The sequence below is a fragment of the Anser anser genome, assembly GCF_964211835.1.
Source record: "Anser anser genome assembly, chromosome: 1".
NCBI classification, from domain to species: domain Eukaryota; kingdom Metazoa; phylum Chordata; class Aves; order Anseriformes; family Anatidae; genus Anser; species Anser anser.
In genome coordinates this window covers 151,829,085-151,850,811 of record NC_139720.1, presented here as the reverse complement: position 1 = coordinate 151,850,811, position 21,727 = coordinate 151,829,085, and the positions used below count along the sequence as shown (strand labels likewise).

The 21,727-nt window shown below is 43.1% G+C and overlaps 2 protein-coding genes and 1 long non-coding RNA gene across 5 annotated transcripts in view; 1 reads left to right on the top strand and 2 right to left on the bottom strand.

Annotated features, from left to right (window-relative positions):
- Positions 1 to 3,462, bottom strand: part of EFNB2 (ephrin B2) — a 44,127-nt gene extending 40,665 nt beyond the window's left edge. Inside the window, exon 1 of the mRNA XM_083814591.1 lies at positions 2,350 to 3,462. Coding sequence (XP_083670717.1) covers positions 2,350 to 2,477 — 128 coding nt within the window. The 5' untranslated portion in view covers positions 2,478 to 3,462. The remainder of the gene's footprint in view (positions 1 to 2,349) is intronic.
- A 119-nt stretch (positions 3,463 to 3,581) lies between these two features.
- On the top strand, positions 3,582 to 11,102 carry LOC310888202. The gene is made up of 2 exons (XR_014575859.1): positions 3,582 to 6,277; positions 7,952 to 11,102. It is a non-coding gene; the product is annotated as an uncharacterized lncRNA (long non-coding RNA).
- Positions 9,140 to 19,745, bottom strand: ARGLU1 (arginine and glutamate rich 1). 3 transcript variants are annotated; one of them, XR_014575842.1, is made up of 4 exons: positions 19,130 to 19,745; positions 12,918 to 15,036; positions 12,402 to 12,485; positions 9,140 to 11,122 (listed from the first exon to the last, which is right to left on the bottom strand). XR_014575842.1 is itself a non-coding variant. In XM_083814610.1 (4 exons), exons 1-4 carry the CDS (start codon positions 19,483 to 19,485, stop codon positions 10,958 to 10,960), a joined length of 831 nt encoding a protein of 276 aa, XP_083670736.1. In that variant the 5' UTR covers positions 19,486 to 19,745; the 3' UTR covers positions 9,140 to 10,957. The 3 variants fall into 3 exon arrangements, 1 of the variants encoding a protein (XP_083670736.1); XM_083814610.1 differs by having other exon boundaries at positions 14,811 to 15,036; XR_014575843.1 differs by having other exon boundaries at positions 10,975 to 11,122; positions 12,402 to 12,975; positions 14,811 to 15,036.
- Between the last annotated feature and the right edge of the window lie 1,982 nt (positions 19,746 to 21,727).

Here is a 21,727-nt window from a genome sequence, read left to right as displayed (position 1 = left end):
GGAGCTTTATTATACTATGCTGAGATCCTTTCAGCAGCTTACTTCTCAAGCGTGTTGAATCCCAAGCGAGGACAACCTTGTCTAAGGAGAAATTATTCAGTATCCTTTGGGCAAACAATTGTGACAAGAATTAGTAAGAAATCCTGCTCTGAGAAGTGGAGCTGTCTCACCAACAGCAATATCGGTAATGCATTTGTAAGCTTCCTCAAAGTATGGGCCTCCAAGTGGCCTATAAATCACTATCCCCAGCAATTGAAAAGACTAATTTTAATAGTGTACTTCTTCACTGTGGTGATTAAGCCTCAATGAATCACTCAAGAAAACTCAATTACATCAACAGCAGAACCTATTTTTAAGTGTGCATTTAAGTTGAAAAAGCAATTAGATATTATCATTAGATCTACCATTAACAACATTCAAACCTTTTTTGTAATCAAATAGTTTAGGATTACCCAAATGGAAACACAACTTGTATTTGATAACGGCAGCATATCCCCAGGCACTATAAGATGGGTTAAATTCTGCTGCTTGGATACTTTAATTTCACTGATGGCTAACAAAAGCTACAAGGTAAGTTTAAAAAAAAGGGAAAGCAGGTTGGAACTGGAGGAGCAGCAGAGGAGAGGCCAGAGCAGCAAGCTGTTCTGCATTGGAAGAGTGACCTCTGTAGGAAAACACCGAGCACAGGGCTGGTGATGCAAACCTCCAGGGCTGAGCCGAGCCTGTTTTCCACAAGCACAGTAGGCCCACTAATGCAATGCAGCCCCAGCTCACAGCCTGTGACTTCTGGAAACTCAAACAGCACCGTAAAGCCCGCCTTATAATCGCCTACTTCTCTTTATTCTCAGGTGTCATGACATACCACCTTTCTTAAACCAAAGAAAGGGCTTAAAACTGCATGAATCATAGAAGTGCAGAGCCAGAGACTGGAGCTAAACTTTGTTATCCTAACTGGCTTCCCACCTGGTGTATGTGTAAATAAAATGAACATTTGCCACAATGCTAAGAATAAAAACACAGAAATGTCTACTCCACAGCCTTCCTATCAGTTTCTACTTTTTTTTAATGAAAGATTAGAAAACTTCTCTGCAAAGAAGTCACACGGGGATACAGCAAGTAGTTCATTATTTAAAACTGCTGGCACAAAACCTGCAAGTTTTTCCTCAGCAGGAACAATGGTAGGGAATGATGACAGTAAGGCAAGACTTGATAAACTTGAGTTGCCACTCTTAATTCAAACTTTGAAATCTTCCCCAATTTTTTGGAGATCCTGCCACCCGCACAGAACTAAGCCCCAGTCCAGGAAATACTCCATTCTTCTCATTTCATCGCAACCTAACATTTCCTCTAAAAAGTCCCCTGGGAAAACAAGACAGATACTTACTGGGTTTAATTGGAAATTTAAAATTCAATTAATACAATGCACACAGTTTGCTTTTTAATATATATTAAAGATGTAATATAAGTTCGAATAAATTATTTTAATCCATTTCTGGTTTAAAACTTCCTGAACTTATTACAGACTATTCCTTCCTAGCCAGGGAAAAAAAAATTGCTAAGGTGTTTTTAATCACAAAAGTTCAAAGGGTTTCATAGCCGGACGAAGCCAACTTTTATTTTGCATATGTCAGAAAAAAAAAGAAGGGGATAGAAAAGTTTTCTCGGGTAGACTGTTCTTTGGAAAGACGTCCCACTTCCTAAAGTACTCTTCTTTCCCAAAGCCTAAGTTTCTTCTGTTTAAGTTTTTAAAGGATATGCTATTTTAAGACCGTGCTTTGATAGCGAAGCCCTGGGAGCCCATGCAGTTTTTTGCCTGGGTTTGCTAATGAAGAATGACACTAAATGGTTGCGTGATGGGTAGCGCTCACTTCATTACTCACTGGCATGTGCCTTGATACCATCAACTCCACCACCAAATTTAGCCCTGCTCTACGCAGATGCAACCCCGCCGGAGTCAAACGGGATGAGTTTGCATCTGCGGGCGGAGAAGTTGAGGAGCACCCACACACCCACCCAACCCCTTCCCAGCAGCGCCGCCCGGTGCCGCCGGCCCCGCGGCCTCCACCGCTCCCACCGCGGGATGGCGGCGGCTCCCCCGCGGGGCCGTGCACCCCTCCCGCAGCTTTCAGCCCAGTGCTACCGCCCCTCCCCGGCCCGGCCCGACTCCCCCTGGCTCCCTCCATCCCGGTGGGGGCAAGCAGCGGGCTGCCGCCGCCACACGGCCCGGAGAGGGCCGGATCCTGCCGGGACAGCCACCCCCCCCCCCGCGCCCCGTCCCGTCTCTTGGGGGCCGCGGCAGCGTCCCCCCGCGGAGGGAGGAGGAGGACGACGGCGGCAGCGGCGACTTACTTGGGGTTGGAGGAATTCCAATAGATGGGGTCTAAAACGATGGACCTGGCCAGCGCAGTTCTGCATAAAACCATCGCGACTCCCCAGCAGTACTTCCAGGCGGAGCCGTCGCGCCTCCGCGCTGCCATGGTCGCGGGCGGCACCGAGCCCGTGCCCGGCGCCTCGCCAACTCCGCCGCACCTGGGCGGGCGCCCGGTATCCCCAAGGCCGGGACGGGTGGGAAAAATAAAATAACAATCAAATAATAATAATAAAAAAAATCACACAAGGCGGCGGCGGGTCGACGATGCACTTGGCGAGAGCCGCGACAGATCTACTGAGTCATGTATGCCACCCGCACGTAGGGCATTGATTCTCCTGCGAGGTAAGATCCCAGCTGCCTCCGAAGTAACGACGGCGGTAAGGAAAAAAAGCAAACGCCTCAGTCCTTCCTCTCACTCGGGGTCTGCCGGCTGCCTTGGAGGATGCCACTCAAACTGCCAACTCCCATTTGGATCCAGTGCGCCATACACATTCACAGTGTCTAAGGCTCGCGTGAAAAGGAGTAGAAAAAAAAACAGCAAACGGTGCTGGGAGAAATAAAAGGGCTAGGGAAGGGGGCACAGCCCCGGCAGGAGGCTCCTGCTGCGTGTCTCTCAGCGCTGCCCGCAGTTTGCAATCCGCACAGGCACCAGCCCGGGCTGTTTCGGGGAGCTCGGGCGCAACCGCGAGTCAATAAATCCACTCCGAGAGTCACCTCCCCCGGTCCCGGGGAGGCGCATCCGCAGGGCTCCGGCTCCCCCGGGGGGCACCGCCGCTGTCCTTGCCGCCGGCGCGGGGCGAGAAATAATATTAATTAAAAATAAAACAGAGGGCGGGGGGGTCGCGGCGTCAAAACCTCTCTCCCTTACAAGATCCGCAGTGCGTGCCGCGGCGGCAGGAGGAAAGAGCCGGGCGCGGGGCTCAGCGCGGAACAGACGCGGCGCCAGCCTCCGCCGTTCCCCCGCCGCCTTCCTTCACCCGAGCCCCCGCAGCCGTCGTCACCGCTCTACCGCCGCCACCGCGGCGAGTCCCCGGCGCAGGAGCGCGGCCGGCGGCAGCGCGCCGCCGTAGCCATATAAGCGCGGCCCCGCCGCCCCGCCGCCGCCGCTCATAGGGCCGCCGCCGGGCCGCCGCGCTGGTTGGGCGCCGCGCGTGTCACTTACCGCCGCCGCCGCGGCGGGCGGGGCCGAGCCGGGCCGGGCCGGGCCGAGCCGTGCCCAGCCGAGCCGGCAGGTAACACCCCCCGGCTGTAACACCCACCCCGGCTGTGCCACCCCCCGCCGGGCCCCGTAACACCCCCCCCCCCGGTCCGGGGGAGGCCGGCGGGGAGAGGGAGAAGCCCGCTCGCTTCGAGTCGCTTTTTAGCTGCGTGGGGCGAGAATGAGGAAAACGAGAGAGATTGGGGAAAAAAATGGAAAAAAAAAAAAAGTCTTGGCTAAAATTGAGCACGCTTCCGTCTAAAGGGCCGGGCACTCGGTGGGGAGGGGGGCTGCGGGCCTCATCCTGCCGTGCCCCTCCGGTGCCCCGCCGGCCCTGCCCACGCCGTCTGCGGCTCCGCAAAGTTTGGCCGTGCTGGGCGATCGGCCCCGGGCCGCCCCTGAGCCCGCAGGACTTGGCCTCGGCTCAGCCCCCCCGGCTCGGCACCGGCTTCCCTCGCCGTACCCGGCCGCCGCTCAGCGCCGCTTTCCTCCCCGCCACACTTACAGGGGACGATGGGGGGGAATTTTAGGATCCGGCTTCTTTTCACACCCCCGCACACCTCGCCGGCACCTGGCCCTTTTACTTCTTGTCGGTATCAATATTATTTTATTATTATTTTATTCGTTCTTAGGCCCGGACAAGGCTGGAAGTGCTTCCCCGGAGGTCCCAAGGCGGGGGTTGCGGAGAGAGCCGGGGAGGGGGCGCCGCGCCCCCGCCGCCGCCGCGCTCGGTGCCCGGCGCCCTGCGGCTCCCGCGGCACTTCCACGGGGCCACAGCTCCCACTAGCGGCCGGTGGCAGCCCTCGGAGGGGGACGGGGGGTCCCCTCGGCCGGCCCCCGGCCGCGGAGCCCTCGCGTCCCGTCCTCCGCCGGCGCCCATGCGGTTCCCTTCATCCCCCCCCCCCAAAAAAAAAAATTGGCCAGTAATTGGGGATAAGGAGCCAACAGCGCTTGCCCCGGGCTGTGGCACTGGGGAATGGTCCGCGCCCAGAGCCGTACCCCGGGTAAATCCTGGGTGTGTAATGTCACGGCCGCTCCCGTAAAAACGGAGGGGCTTAGCGAATTTCTTCCAGCAGGGATTTCTTTGCCAAAACAGTATCTGCAGAAAGGATTAAAAGTTAAATCCCAGGAAATTACGGCGCTCTTTCGGTCATTTCCCAGCCTTTTATTTCAAGCAGGCAAAGAACGTGCAGCAAAAGACTCTAATAAAGAGCCAATTCGGTCTAATTTCATTCCCGGAGTACCACTGGCATTTATTTAAAAACCGGGTTAGCGGCGGTGCTCGTCCGGCATTGAGGCGAACGCGAAGCAGACCGTAGGAGGGAAACGGCTGCCCAAATCCTTTCTTTCCCCGATCAATTTGGAAGAAAACGATCGCTCTCCCCTTTCTTTTCCCCCAAGCACCGCTGGCAGGGACCGCTCCCCTCGCCCGCAACAGAAGGAAAAAGGGTTTTGAGGCGCGCTCGATGGCCCATAGCTTTTGCACTAATTGCGTCTGGTGGCTCCCTAATGCAATCTACCACTCAAGGAAACAAGGCAAGCAGTTTCCTTTTCGCGCAAAACATCGAATACGTTTTAAGCAAACTGCTTAATTCAATTTAATTTGCGGCGGGGAAGGAATTGCAGATCCGGCGACGCAATTTGGTGGAATAGGATCTGATTCCCAGGCGGGAGACTTAGCACTCATGTGGGAGACAGGGCTTGCGTATCTATGCACATCGAGGGGCATCAAAGGATACCTTCGCCAGCGAGGGAGAGAGAGAAGTACTTAATTATTCAACTTTTAAACAAACGGGTGGTGTGCGGCCAGGCGGGAGCCAAGGCAAACGGGGAGCCCGATAAATGCTTCTAGCAACAGAGAGGTGCAAATCAGCTTTACTTTTTTTTTTTTTTTTTTTTTTTTTTTGTAACGCTGCTGCTTCTGTTTGTTTTGAAGTGAAAGATTACGGGCGGTGTTTTGTAAAAGCTGTGAGTAAACTGTGACCTCTAACTCGCCGTATCCTTGCTTTAAGTAAACCAGAGGAAATGAAGAGCCCTGGTATTGTCTGAAAATATCCTCCCGTGGCTAAATATATCCCCTGACTCCTATTGTCCAGCGGCTAATCATTTTACGTAAATACAGCTGTTGTAATCTACTCTTCAGCATCCCCACGATGCTCGCTATAAAAACCCGAGTGAATAAAATCACCGCGCAGTAGGGACGCGGAGCAAAAGTTATTCCTGAGCTGACCCCAGCAGCAGCTAAGAAGCCCAGAGAACGAGTCGCTGCTCTCCTCGGGTCCCCCCTTTTGACATAGGGGGTCGGGGGAGCCGTGCCCAGCCGCCGAGCATCTCGCAGGAGCGGGGCGCGGACAAGGAGGGATGGAGAGGCTGCGGGCTGGGGCGGGAGGGAGGGGCGAGATGAAATAATCCGTGGGGAAAAAAAAAAAAAAAAAGGCAAAACACGAAGTTAGCAGTAGAGCTGCGGCCGCAGAAGCGGTCTTCTGCAGGGGCTGTTTGACGGGGAAGGCGCACGGCGAGGGATTTCGGGATTCGCGGGGAAGGTTTGCTGCTAGACCGAGCGGCGAGGGCCGGGCTGCAGGGGGGAGCAAATCCTGCTGGCGCCGTGGGGAGCGACCCCGAGGTCCCCCTGCGCCCGGCCTGCCCTTGCCGGCAGGAGTGGTCCGCGGACAGGGATGGATGGATGGATGGACGGACGGAGCTGCTGGGTGAGCGTTACCTTCAAGGGGGAAAAAAATAAATCAGGACTCTGCCACTTGCACTCCGCAAACCTTTATTTCCTCTACTTCCGCCAGCCTTACGGCAAAAAAAGTCGGGTTTATCCCGGAATAATTCGTTTTGGCTTCTTTCCGGCAGCGATGCGGGCACTACTAACAATAACTATTTGCCCTGATCCTAAGAAACCCGCGACAAAAAGACAGTCAATCGGAACGGGAGCGGGACTGGGGCCGCGATCCTCGATTCTTTTTTAAACATCAGTCTAAGCGTCGGGAATGAGAATACGTGGGACAGGGTCTTATAAATGTAAATTTTTAAGAGGGAAACCCCACCTTCATTCGTTGTTACGTGAAAATTCACCAATGTCAAAGTGGTAAAGATATAACTGAAGAGCATTGCCAAATCTAATGACAAATAAAAGCAGGTTATTGACACTTTTAAAAAGTGATTTAAACAGAGTTTTTACTGTCTGTACAAAAGGCCAAGCATGCTAGATACTTGAAGAAGCTCCTAAAATAACATTAACTCTACCGCAAATACAGAAGATACATTGTAATGGTGTTAATGTATATCTAGATGTTTTTTGTCTTCTCCGTGTCTGTTTTATAACCACAATTTTGGTTAACCATAGCTCTTTAGAAAAGGACCTTGGCTGCTCCTAAATATAGCCATAGAATTCAAGCACCCTTGAAATAAAAATCAGAGAAGTTGGTACATCCTAAAAGTGCATTTCAGTCCTTGATGTATTTTTATACTGATTCTCACTAGCATTCAGTGAGAACAAAAATTCTTATTTATTTGCGGTATAGGGTAGGAAACAAGACCAGGGACCACACTTCTGCTATCTTACCAGTCTTTGTATAAAGGTTTATGTTTCTTTGTACATTGCTGACCACTGAGCCAGCATAGCCCTTGGTTCTACGTGTCACAGTCTGTGAAAGGTGATAGCAAAAATAAGCTTGTTTTGTATGGAAATATCAATGAAGACTGAGCCCTCCTCAGCTGGCATTGGAAGAGGTGGATAACCCCGACATGCATGCATTTGGTGGTACTAGCATGAAAATGAAACAGAGATGCATGAAAAAGTCATGGTTCTGCTCCACTTGGACAGGACTTAGTCCAAAACTGTTTGAGCCTGGGCACTTCTACCATTTCCCTTATTGGAAAGGGCCTTCGGCACACAGACTACTTTACAATTCTCCTTCTGAAATAAATCACCTCTGCAGTGCAAACTGAAATGTATTCATCAACTTGAATTTCACCTGAACTTGCACTTGACACCCTACAAGAGCACAGCTAATCATTTTCCTCCCACTTGCCAAAGTACACATCCCAAATACCCTGAAAACGTTTAACACAACATTTCATGCAGTTAAAAGCAAATCACAAACAATTCTAAGAGACCTCTCCATGGTTGGGGTACACTTTTAGAACAGCAGAGAAACACTCAAATATCTTAAGAGGGTGCGTTAATAGCACGGGGAAGGTGGGTTTCTGATCCTCAGGCCAGCAAGGGCAACAGAAAGGTCAAGGTTCACGAGCTAGCACAAAGATTAAGAGAAAAGGAGAGATGATGAAGACATACACTTTTAAAAAAAACAAGATAATAGATGAAGTATTGATACTTTAGTAAGTTAATACTGGAATCTTTTTTCTACATGTAGGTGTGCCACTGCTTGGCAGCTTAAGACATCTCACCAACCAAAATGCTTTGAGCAGCGTCAAGGACACCAGCTCTCCAATACATTTCACAGCAGTCAGCCTTCCACATGTACTTGGAAAAATAACGATAGCGGACATAGGAAGTTTAATCTCCAGTGTAACTTTCCATTATGAAATACAGATATGCTAGGATAATGCTGTCTTGTCTTCTACTTTTCCTGCATCTGCCGGATGGCAGCATTGTCTGGTATTAAAATAATTCTCCAGGACATTTATGAACAGGGTTAAGAAAAACTAAGCTCTCCTCTGTTATCAGGTACAGAAACTGACTACTGCTCAAGGCAGGTGGCAACAAAAAAATGCTTACCCATCTCACTGTGGAGAGGGGGAACAAAAAAATGGTACAACAAACCTGCTAGAGTAACCAACAATTGTAAATTTAAAGTTCAAACTGTAAGAAGATAAAACAAATTAAATAAAAACCAAACAACTGACACATTCTAACAGCAGTTTCAGCAAGTTTTCTGGGTAAACTAGTATCTTCATGGAAACTGACACACATGCAAGCTTACACTGTTTAATCATTACCTAAATACATGTCCACATTCTAACATACTTTGCATTAGATGAGTATCAGAGGAAAATGAGAACATCTGAAGTTCTTACCATTAAATGTCAGTTTACCCCCCTTCCAAAGTGAGAGTTATTTCCCTAGAAATCAACAATATCCCAGAGGTCCCAGAGTAATTTAAAAAGAAAGAAAACCCCAGAACAATGCAAATACAAGATACACCCATTCCAGGTCTGTAAAATGCTAACAACTAAAGAGTGTTTTAAGACATTAAAGACAGTGGTTTTTACTGACTATATTTCTGCCCACCTCCCTCCACACCAAAAAAAATGTAGCTGTTTTTACTTTTTTGAGAGACGGGAGAAGGAATCACACATAAGAAGCTGTGGAATTGTGGAAGGGGCTAATTCTGACTGTGGACTTTGTCCACGGAGTAGTCCTAAATGTGTGAACGGAAATAAAATTGTGACTTAAGCTTGGAGAGGTTAAGTATAAAGAACAACTACTATTTGACAGCAAGTTGGTGACGTAGAACATAAAAGCCTAATACCCCAGAGCTGCTTGTATGAGAATGTAACTTCTCACTTTTAGAAGAGGAGAGGAAACAAAAATGCGTAGGTCTGTTTGAGTATTGACTTTTAATAGCTTGTTTCTCTTAAGGGAACAGGGGTTGTTTTCTGTTTTAGAAATACAGGTATCAGTTGAGCTTTAAATACAACCTGCTCCTGCCAACAGGTCATGTACACAATTTATTTGGCTTCAGTTTTTGTTTTTATGCATTAAGCAACCTTCAACCTTCTCTTGTAATACAATATATAGAGACAAATTTAAATACAGTAATAGTGTAGGTATTTTACTCTTTGCATTTTTTTCTTGACATACTGGACAAAGAGATACACATCAATCTGCCCCAAAGCCCAGGTTTCATACAAAGCATATTGAATGTATTGCTGTCAGTGACACACTCAACTTGCTCTCACATTTAATTTGCCAAATCTACAGAAACAGATCCGTAGGGAATATCAGGAATTATTTCCATCTTTGTCCAGCAACATTCCAATGCTCAGGCAACTACTGATACTTGTCATCCTATGTTTACTACAGATGTTGCATACCAACAGGAAAAAAGTTTTAAAACTGGAGAAGACACAGTAATCCAGGTTTTGGTAGAAGAATTGTAAACAAAAAGGGGATTCTATATATAGTTTTCAATCTGTATTTTTCAAAATAAAACCTGTACATACAAGTGGGTAACATTCAACAAGATCTTGTATATGCGTAACAGTTGCTTTCTGGCTAAAACAATACATTTAAACAGAGTCTTACTTTCTGTTTTCCTTTGGGGGGGAAAAATTTAATTTTTTAAATCCTTTAGGATCCATCAGATTTATTATATGGTAATGATCTTCACTTATAACAATATACTATATTATGAGGCAAACTGAAGGGGATTAGATACTGAAGTATTGGTGTGGGTGCAGTAAGCCATACAGCTGTTTAAACACGATACTACAGTTGAAATAAGTCTCTGTCAGAAGAAAAAAAACAACATTCATGAAAACAGCAGCAGCCATTAAAAACATTCACAACTGCAGGGATTTTTTTACTGTGTGTAATTTTGCATTTTAAGTAGGAGAAGCCACAATAGTTTAAAGCAAAATTAAAAAAATACCACTATAGTCTTGAATTTAATAATGTGAATTGTCACTTACAGCTGTTTATAGAAGTGTACTAAAAAAATTTACTTAAACATATGAATTTAAGACTTTCACTTTATTCAGCAAATTGGTTTATTTACACAACGGGGAACGCTGGTTGAACGCTGTCAATGTAATAAAAACAAATCTAACAGAGACAATACTGAACTCTCTCTATGTATTCATAGCAGAAATGACAAACTATTTCCTTACCTGTATCAGGAACATCAAGCGCAACAATGGGACAGTATCATAGGACACTGATTTAACAGTAAGCCACAGAGGTCCAGTAATACCATGGCAATTTACTCATGTATTTACTGACTTAAAAAAAAAAAAAAAAGGGGGAGTCAGCAATACCCAGTATAAAGTTTTGTCAATTATCAGAGTCAAACTCTGATGAGTAGGTCAAGTAAAACCTTATCAGATCATCCACCATTCATAGTGACCTGATCTTTCAGACCACTAATACATAAACAAAACGTATGAGAACAGATTTCCCTCTAAAAGGCAACAATGATCTGATAAGGGTTTAACTTAATGGAAGTTTAAAAAAAATTAAGAATTGCAGAGCACAGCCCCTATTAGAACAAGCTAACTTTCCAGACTTTCAAAAAAAGACAAAAAAAATTGAGAGAAAAAAAACCACTTCAACATGAAGCTACCATACAAAGTTTTTGTTGTTATTGTTTTTTGTTTCCTTTTTTTTTTTTTTCCTTGTAAGAGTTCAGAGTTGCAATTTAATCCTGGCTCTTTAGCGAGAAGGACAGTTTTGGCCTAGACTTTCCTTTGCCCAAGATAATTTTTTGCTCTTCCTTTTGCTGACGTTGCCTCTCTTGTTCTAGTTTCATCCTCTCCTCATGAATCTTTCTTTGTTCTTCAACAATTTTCAATTGTTCTTCAGCCTACATATGAAAACGGTAGAATTTAGGCCAACATGTTTTGCAGTCATAACAGCAATTTACAAGTCTGTATCCAATATCCAATCCTGCATACTGCAAGCATACTTGAGCTAGATGCCATAGCTGGTTCAATGGAACTATTTATAAAATGGTGACAAAGTGAGTTTAGAAGAAACGCTGAAACTTTTTACATTCATAGCTAACATTATCAAAACCTTGAATGCTTACTTCAATGTTTTTCAGCATTGCTATGCAAACAACGCATTACATTTTAAATACGAAAATCAGTGTATAAATAGAGAAATCTTCCTGACACCTGTCATGTCAGATGAAGTCATAATATAATGAAATAACAGACCTTCAAACAAAGGTCTCCCACCTCCGAGATCTATCTATAAGACCCTCCTAATTCAAAGCGATTTCTATTTGATTTGTAACAAGGTCAGTCTTTACACTGACTTAAGATTCTTACAGCTACTCCAATGGTCTTCTAAAGGTAGGTGGTCTTCTGAATCTTATTTTGTTAATTACACCATTTAACAGATTTCCTTATTATCCTGTTCCCCCCGTATAAGGTTGGGAAAAGGATAAAGCACAAACACCAGTGGAGAGCGTGATCTGAAGGAGACGTAGCTTAAGCAGTTTTAAGAAACATCATACTTACTTGAGAAGGTTATAAACACTTCAGCAATTGAAACTGATAAAATTCAAACAGGATTTAAAAAAAAGCTTAGTTTGGTTTATCGTGAATTGATTAGAATCAGCTAAGTGATACTGAACATTTGCATGAAGAAGCAACCTGCTTAAATAATTTTGGAGATCAACATAAGATGGACTTTCATAACTTAGAAGTTTTAAGCACATGTTGAAATTCTCTTTCAGCACTTCGCATTATCAACCTTATCCTAGTCTCAAATCCAGTTTATACTTGTCCTGCTCAACAAGGTAGAATAAGTTATTTCTGTTCTAGAAGCTGAGTATGTTTGCAAATTCATTTCAACCTTCCCCATAAGATACAGTTAAAAACATATTTTTTTTTAAATAACGAAGGCAGCAATCTTCCTCCAAATTAATAAATGACTAGTAGTATTTCTTCAGACTAATGTTATTACTAAGGGTCTGGTCTCTTATTCTCAAGGAAAACAGAGCACTGCTACCGACATAACCGGCAACAGAGAAGTTAAACTCTAGAAAGCTTTGATTTGCTTATTTTAATTGTGTTGCAAATCAGGCAGAGAGACCTGTATTCCTCTATAAAACTGTTAACTGCGTCTTTACATACCAGTTTAGCTTGTGCTTCTGCAATTTTTCGATTATTCTCTTCTAGTATTCGCTCTAGTTCCTCACGCTTTGCACGCTCTTCTTCCTAAACGGGAGGACAGGGCAAGATGTTAGTAAAGTATAACATTCAACTCCGTATGTCACTAATCTTTCTCAGAATTCTTTCGTGAACTGACTTAAAGTGGCAGCTTTACAGCCACCTATCTTGTCTCACAACAGTACATTGTGCAGCCACTAAAACTGGTCTCATCTCTCATACTAAATTTAAATCATCCCCGCCCAGTCCAAACAGCAACCAACTAAACCCTCCCTAAGCACAGAATCCTGACAGTTTATTACTACAATTTTAATATCACACAAATCAACAAGGACAACTACAAAAACTCGATAGTATTTACCAAATTAAAAAGTAATATATAAAATATAAATAAAGTGAATAGTTTGTCTCACCAATTAAGTATACCTACGTATTCTTTACCTATACTCCTTTAATCAGCATTAAAAGTTGAATATTTACTGTCTTGTCCAGTGTCCTGCAGAGTGTGCTCCTCGGCTGCCATACGCGCCAGCTTCCTCTTTAAAATGATTTGTACTGTTAGCTTGGCAATACCTGCATCAGCAGCTCAACCATTTATAAAGAAACAACATACAAGGAAGGCTGAGCTGAGGAATGCAGATGTTTATGATAGGAAGGAACAAAAATATGTAAATCATTCCTAAGGCAAACAATTAATAAGAAAAATACATTTACTGTTAGTGAAAAATACAAATGGTAATCCATACTTCATGGAGCTATGGGCTTCCTTCATGGGGAGAATGGACTTAACATTCAATATTTTGACAATTTTAAGACAGATGAAACTGTCATTTGCAGTCTGAACTTGGAATTCTGGAATCCAGGAAAGGCAAGATCAGGAAATAACGCCTTGTAATTGTTGTTTTCTTGGTGAATTTTATGGAACTCTTTTATGCAACCCATAAATATGAAGACTGCGTGAAAGATTTTGAGGTGTTTCAGTTCACATAATATATATCCAAATTATTTGAATATTTGGAAGATTTAAAGTTAGCCAGAGGTTTGTGTCTGTGTAAGAAAAAAAAGTTAATATGAACAAAGCAAGCATACGAAGAGAAAACTTCTTACTATGACTAGTAACCAGCTACTAGCTAGCACACTTCACTCCAGGCATGGAAGTTTATTCTGCATTGCAAAGAACTGATGGGGCATCTCCACATCATATTGACTATAGCAAAAATACTTAAAAAAAAAAAAAATTCATCAATCTGATCAAACAAAAACCTGTATATATAAAGCATTTGCTGAATATACACATCTAAATGTCTAAATTCAACTTCAATTCCTTTACAGTCAAGGTTTGAACTTACAAAAAAATGTTATTTAATATCCCTAATATTTGTTGTAACTTTTTTTTTTTAATTTTAAAGACTGTGACAGACAGGTCACATTTAAGATGAAGGGTAAATCTTCATTGCTACTATCTCTCCTTTTGTAAGCCAATCAATATATTCATTTAAAATAAACTGTACATGAAGTGCAGAGTAAAAAAGGTGCTTGACACACGACTGTTTACTGTAAATTTTCTTCACACAATTTAAAGTTTGTCTTGACATTTCTGGATCCTGGAATGACTGGTGCAGGCAGGCAGGCAAAGCCTTTAGTAGCAAATTACTGTCTCACAGAAAGACATTTTCAGCTTCTGCTCCAGCTGCTGATTAAAAAAAAACACAACCCAAGTCACATGTTCAGCTTGCCTTCAGACATGGGCAACCTGCTCTTTTATAACTTCTAGGGAAAAAAGGAATTGTTAGTAGATATTAAAAATGGAAATAATGATTTGGACATAGATCCTTCGTGAAGACGTGGATGGGCTTATGCTCGAAGTTCCAGAATTAGTCCAATGTATGCTCAAGGAAAATGTTTGTTTTGAATGGAGAGTAAGAAACCTATTCGTTAAAGACAGGTACTGCAGCTCAGTGCTGGACCCTGCTCTTTGCCTGACTGAAGGCAAAAGCCTCTTACAGTCTAGGTAAACAAAATGAAACAAATGAAGGATACATAATTACAGATTTTTAATACCCTTCCCCAAAAAAGAAAGGACCGTTGATAAATCCTGCAGCCATGGCAAAAGTTTCAAACAATTCTGAAATATGTAGGTCAGTTCCATTAAAAATCAAGTATCCTTGTTCAGGTTTTAGGAGAATAACTGTTTAAGTATCAGTGAGCTCCTCTGAATAGGCTAAAAATTAAGTTTCGCAGCAATGCAAGTTTATACGAGAAGGGAATTAGATTTGCAGTATTCCATCTCTTTCTGAACCGAACAGGAGGCACAAACCGACACTGAAAGTTTTGCCATGGACTGTCTCTACTTTCCAAACGACCGAGCGTTACCTCTCTGGCTTTTTGTGCTGCAAGTTCAGCTTGTCGCTGTCGCTCGAGTTCTTCGAGCAACTGTTTTTCCATGATGCGCTTAGCCTCTTCCACCCTGCGGAGAACCTCTCGCTCAATCTCATCCTTCCGTTTCTCCAACTCTTCTTCTACACGTTTAGCCACAAGCTCTTCCACTCTTCGAGCAGTTTCTTCCTCTATAAGTTTCTCTTCAATTTCTTGTTGACGGCTAGAAAATGCAAACATGAAGATTACCTTTTTAATCAATAAAAATGGTTGCCCTCTTGCAAATGCAGAGCACCAACCACACTACTGAATCAACTTCTAATAGTTTTATGCTTTACTCACGTAGATTGGATATTTCAATGTTTTTCCCTACACTGAAGAATGTATTGTAGTGAACATTCAGGCAACCTGTGTTTCAACCACAGGGACCATTAAGACCATACCATATTTAATATCGCTCCTTATCTCTAGACCGTTAAGCTAAAGAATACAGCTTATCATACTACTACTTGATATGAAAACCCATAGTTTTTAGGGAAAGAACACCACTCCACCAAGTTTGGCCATCCTTCACACTTTAGGAATTTACATGGTTTCAAAGGTAGTCGTAATATATTGCAAAATCTTGTCTTAAAACAAAGATCTCAGTGTCACCAAACTAATCAGAAGTGATATATTTTATAATTTGAATATTTAGTAAGAATTCTAGGTGTTGTTTCTGCAATCTACTTATCCAATACCTCATCAAATTTCAAATATTTCAGCTCTCCTCTAACTTGTCTACTGCAGCAACCTGTTTCCACCATAATTATCCAAAACACAATATACCAACACCAAGCACTAAATAAATCCTTGCAACCTTTACAGTTTTTCATGTTCTGAATTTTGGAAGCATTTTTAAATGTCAGCTTTTCTTTATATATGTTTAGCAACAGCATTATTACTTAGTTTGATCACTGTTTAAGTTTTCATTAAAAAGGATACAGAATGATTAGATCAATTCCCAGGTTTACTACCAAATGAAGAAAGAAAATCTTCCAGGTAGTAATCACCAGTACAGTACAGCAATTAGATATCCGAATATTAACTATGCTCTTTTTACACAAAGTGAATACTGTATAGCTATGTTTCAGATGGCACTATTCATTTAGGATTATTACGGGCTTTGGGGGAGAATGCTGCTCTTTTTTAACCTTGAAACTGAACCATCATTTTAAATATTCCATAAAATACAAAACAATCTTATAAACCTATCTTGTAGCCTGTCAGCACCAGAAAGACATCAATCATTGTTAGTATCCTAATATACTGTCATTTTCATAATTCTTGCATATTTCTATTTTATTTATACTGAGACACACAAAAAGAACTTTACATATTATCATTATGAAGTACAGGTTGCAAATCTACATAGTCAGCTGAAATACCAAGGTGAAAAGCTCAGAAATGGTTTACATATCTTCTTTTCAACCAAACGCATAGTCCCTCTCCCTCACTGAAAAGTTTTGGAAACCCCAACTTAGACATTCAACCCCAGAAGACAAAATTTATTCTTCCATTTCTCAGCAGATAGCGAACTTTTCCAATGACACACTGGGCCAGTGCTCTCTTTTTCTAAAGTGACGAAGTATCTTGAATTAATTTTTTTGAGGGGAAAGAAGGTCCCTATCAGTATCCAGAAAAATACATCAGGCCCATGTCTTTGCCAAGTCATTAACTTGTGGGCCTTTTTTCGACGGAAGTTGGAGAAGGGGTCAAAAGTTTTTTTATTTATACACACACACACACACATATATATATCTGTTAATACCCTTTATATCCAAATAATTCTTTATTTTTTCAGAAAAAAATTTTTCCCTCTTAGGATTATTTATTCAGTCATGAGTACTTTTACAGTCCTGAAATGATACACAAGTCTTTTCTACAGAAATCTGTTTTTCATAAAGCTGTTTATTCAATTATTTTAGCTTTCCTTTAATATTAAGGAAAATGAGAATAAAAGTTAGCTAATTGAATAATGATAGTACAAAGTTATACAAAAAACCTAACACTCATGCCTAAAGTAACTTTTCAAATATCCTCAGCAATCAATGATGCACTCAAATTAAGCACTATGCGTTGCACAGATTTCATTCTTCTCGCCTCCACAAATTCCATTTGTATTCCACTAAATCGAGCAAATATATCTTTTCACAAGCACAGGCAATGACAGTTTTATAAATATAACTGTTCAATATACAGGACTACATTTATTGGAGCACTGGAAACAAAACGAAGTGAAACAGATTAAGATCAAAATCTATTCTCAAAATTCATTTATAAGACTACCTTATGCTTATGGATAACGACAATATACTTCTAACCATTTACTGGGTGTCTCAAGAAAATCAAGTTACAAAAAAAGATATGAACCTCAGCGATTTGGTAGTGAATATCAACTACTCTTTTTTTATCACTTATAGTACATTATATACAGATTTAAGTTTATCACCCTGACTTACTGAGCAATAATCCCAGGGAAACAGAGAAGCCATTAATGTAAAAATATTTTAGTATGCTCCATTTAATTCCTAAAGACTAATTTTAGAAAATCTGCAAAAAAAGTAAAAGCTTAGCATTTAGCAGATTTATGAGGAAAAAAAAAATGCTTATTTACCATCTTTATGAAAACTTTGCTATGGAAAACTATAATTACAGGTAAAATCGGGAGTTAGGCTGTGTGTTAAGATTTGAACAGACACTAGAAGAAAGTCACTTTCAATACACAAATTGTCTGCTAGTTAATTCAGTCAGCAAGGAATTACTTATTTTCTTTCCTAACTTGAGTATATGTAACACAATTTATAAATGAATTCAGATATCACACTTGTATGCTGTATTAAGATTTATTGTTTGATATTGTTTTTGAAATTTGAAGTGCATTTTGGAAACATCAAAATTCTATGTCTAATCTTTTCCAATGCTGCTTCTCACTCAATAGTTTGCTATTCTGTTGCCAATATCAACCAAATATTTGTTCTGCAGAGACTTCATGAGTACAATTTCAAAGTTTTCTGACTTGCATAGAAAACATTGCAGAAAATAGACTTGAAATGTATGTTGCTACATGAAACTTATTGAATGAACAGGCTACTTTCAATTGAAGCACTCAACTGAAGCAAAACAGATCAAATATTTTAAACGTATTGTTAAGCACATTCCGAAGGTGTGTGGATTTTTTTTTTTTGTTTAGGTACTGAAAAAACTGTAAACTGCAAAATTTGGGTTAATGATTCAAAAAACATGTAATGATTTGGGGGGAATTTGTATTGCTACGTTAAGTTTTTATGACATCACTCTCAAATTCTGAAGTTAGCAAAGGAAATTATCGACAAAAAAAAGTGACAATTCAGGGTGATCATACCTTCTGAACTACAAATAGTATTTCTTTAGAATAGCACAGCTGAAATAAAATTCAAAGGTCCACCAAAGAATTAACAGAACTAGTTGGCTTCACATGTACAAGTGCTATCTCTAGACTTGGTGCTCTGAGGAGTGAGGGCTGCATCAAAAAAGCATCACTTTAGCACAACTCTTACATCCATTGTTACCTCTGCTGAAGGTCTCTTTCTTAACTTAAGGACATTGCTAGACATTTTAATGTACACCAACATTCGCTTTAAAACGTACACCCAACATTAAACACGATTTACTTATCTTTATGGACTTTAGGAATTTATTACATTCTCCACAATGCAAACTGAAAAAGGAAAAGCTTTATATGAAGCAAGTCTCTGGATCTCACTGTCCCATTTGAAGACAAATGAAAAAAGTAAAGTAAAATGCAAGGTTACAACAATGGTTGCTTAGCACTTCTTGAAACCCTAAGACGGGCAACTCTTAAATGCCTTCGCTGGACGCATAATAAGCACCACGCACAGAAGGGGAGGGGCAGAAAGTGTGGCAGTGCAGCACAAAGCCTGCGGGGAGCGGAGGCCTCAGAGACAGAAAGAAGTTTAAGAGCAACGCAGCAGAGCGACAGATAGGAAGTGAGCAGCACGTCTGGGTGACAGGGAAGCGACGTGCAGCAGGCTCTCGCTCTGAGTGGGCGGCTTTAGCACACTTGATAGAACAAGCCTTTAGGAAAGGGGAGGATGGCGGGAAAACAGGCAGAAGTTAGGCCTCAGAGAGGGCCTAAGCGCCTTTTCCCCATAAGCAAAGGACTCCAGCCTGGGGGGAGGAAGGCGAGGAGAGAAAGGCACTACGGCAAAGCGCACCTCCTTCCTTCCCTCCCCCTTACCCCCCCAGGATGCCCCCAGCCCAGGCCCAGCACTCACATTTTCCGCTGCCGCTCGAACTCGGCTTTTTTCTCCTCCTCCTCCCGCTTCTGCTTCTCGTCCAGGCTGCTGCGCTTGCTCACCGTGCGCCCGAAGATGTCGATGCGGTCCGGCGGGGACGAGGCGCGCTCGCGTTCGCGCTCCCGGTCGCGGCGGGAGGAGGGGGCCGTGTTGGAGCGGGACCGGGACCGCGACTCCCGGCGCCGGTTGCGTTTGCTCTCCCGGGACTTGGAGCGCTTCCGCGCCCGCTCCTTCTCCCGCGAGCGGGACCGCGAGCGGCTCCGGTTCTTCTTGTTGTGCTTGGAGCTCTTGGTGTGCTTGGAGCGGGACGAGCTGCGGCTGCGGGACCGGCCCATCCCGGCCGAGGAGAGGAAAGGCCGCGCCGGCGGCCGCCCGACTACCCCCGCCCCCTTCGCTAGCAGCGCCTGTGGAAGGCACGGGGAGGCTCCGGGCGCATCAGCGCCGGCCGGGCGCCTCGTCCCCTCTCTGTCCCCTCGCTCCGCGCGGCGAGGACGAGGAGCGGGCCCCGAGAGCGGCAGCAAGTCCGGCCGCAGACAAGATGGCGGCCCTTAGCAGAGCGGTGACTCTCCTCCCGCCCCACAATGCACCGCGCCGCGCTCGAGCCGTTTTCTCCCCCTCCCCGCCACCCCCGCCTCTGGCGGTTTTCCGGAGGTGCACGAAGCCACTCGGCAGCGTTCGGTAGCCAATGAGAGGCGGCGCTGCGGGAGGAAAGCCCGGCAGGCAGCGTTTCGTTCTGTGTATGCGCGGGGCTGGCGACCGTTGCGCAGTCGCCGACGCCAGTTTCGGGGGCGTTGTGTGGCGGTTGTGCGGGGCTGGCGCTCTGTGGGATGGTGTGTTTGTGGGGAGGGGGATGAGGTGGGTTGTCGGCGTTGGGAAAGGCCGCCCGGTCCCAGGTGTTGTCCTGGGTACCGACCACAAGCGGGAAGCGTGGCAGAGCCGCCCTCAGGTGTTCCCCCCCCACCACGGGGGGCTGGGAGCTGCCTCAGCAACCACCGCGTCCTGTGGCGAGGTGCTACGCAGCTGAGGAGTTACTGCGCTTGTGTTACCCAAAACTTTTAAAGGCCGTGATTATTTTTTCAATTAATTTACATTATGTCAACGTAGGAGGTATTGTCTCCCTGCAGATTATGCAAGTTAAAAAAAAAAAAAAACCAACAAAACACTTAACTGCCCCCAAGTAAAATACTGAAAATTATTTTTGTCAGTTCTCTGGTGAACTCTGTAGTTACTGGGAGTGGTTTTACTGCAGCTAATCTCGAGCTTAGCACCAGTGGATGTCTGCCTTGATACCTGTTTGGGAGTAACTTTACATGTATGTATTGCTGTCCTTTGTTAACTGTAGGTACATTGGCAAAAGCCAGTTCAAGTCAGGTGGAGACTATGAACTGGTGGTACAGTGAGCATCTGTGTATGAGCTTTTTTAACCCTGTTCTGCCACGTAGTCATTAAAGTTTTCTCTCAGAACTTGTGTCTGATGCTATCCTTGATTTCTGATATTGGTGAATTTTCAACTAACATAGTTTCTACAGCATAATTTCTACAAAAATTTTCTAAATTTCTTACATTCAGTATTGGATGTGCTGGGCCTGACTTGGAATGTAGGGGAAAAAAATGGGACACATTAATTGCTTTACCATCAGTTATGGGTCATAAATGTGTTTTTAAAGTAATTGCTGTAAGCGTAGTTTTATCCTTGGTAAGGCATTGTTAGCAGAGTCTTTGCTTAACTTTTTGAAGAAATACCAACTGCAGAATTCAATTCCTTTTTAAAATCACTGATTTTTTTCAGAAGTATACAGATGCATTATACAATATCAGAACAATTTATGGTCAGCTTGCATAGTAGAATTAAGAAATGATATAATGAAATAATTGCCCTAAATCCTTATTATATTGCTCCGTCTCTGCTTGTTTAAACTTCTGAATTAATAGGAGAACAACTTATGTACCTATTACTAGGATAATGACAGGCCTCTTACCAGAATCTAGTCTTTATAAGTGAGAAAGTACCTCTGGAAAAGAACTCTTATAAAAGTCCCTGAGAGCTACGCAATGCTGGCAAATTTGTAGAGGAATATTCCGACTTGTGATTTCTGTAATTTCTTAGAAGTTTGGTAGTTTTTTTCATCCTGTCATCTTACTTTGCATAGCTTAATAAAAATAAAATACATTTTTTTTTCAGGTATTGCTGCAATGGGTATGTAATAACAAAAGAAAAGTGTTTATGAATTCTAAATTTAAGAACTTAATGTCATTAAGTATTTTTATTTCCCATATTAATTTAAAAGGAAGAAGGTCATTTCCCTGGTCAGTTCCCTTTTGAAATGTTCAATATTTAAATAAAATATTAGGATTTTTTTCTGGTTTATATTGTGAGAATTCTTGAGTTTTTCATCACGTGTAAACACCTTTATTCATGGCTGGTTAGCCATACTTAATTTCTATGAACTCTTGTGGTTTTGCATTATTTTTCTGCATTTTAATATGTTTGGTATATTAAAATGCATAATTTGCTTCTTAAAATAGTTGCCCTAGAGTTGGAAAGCACCTTATTTGATAGCCAAATAGTGGCATAAT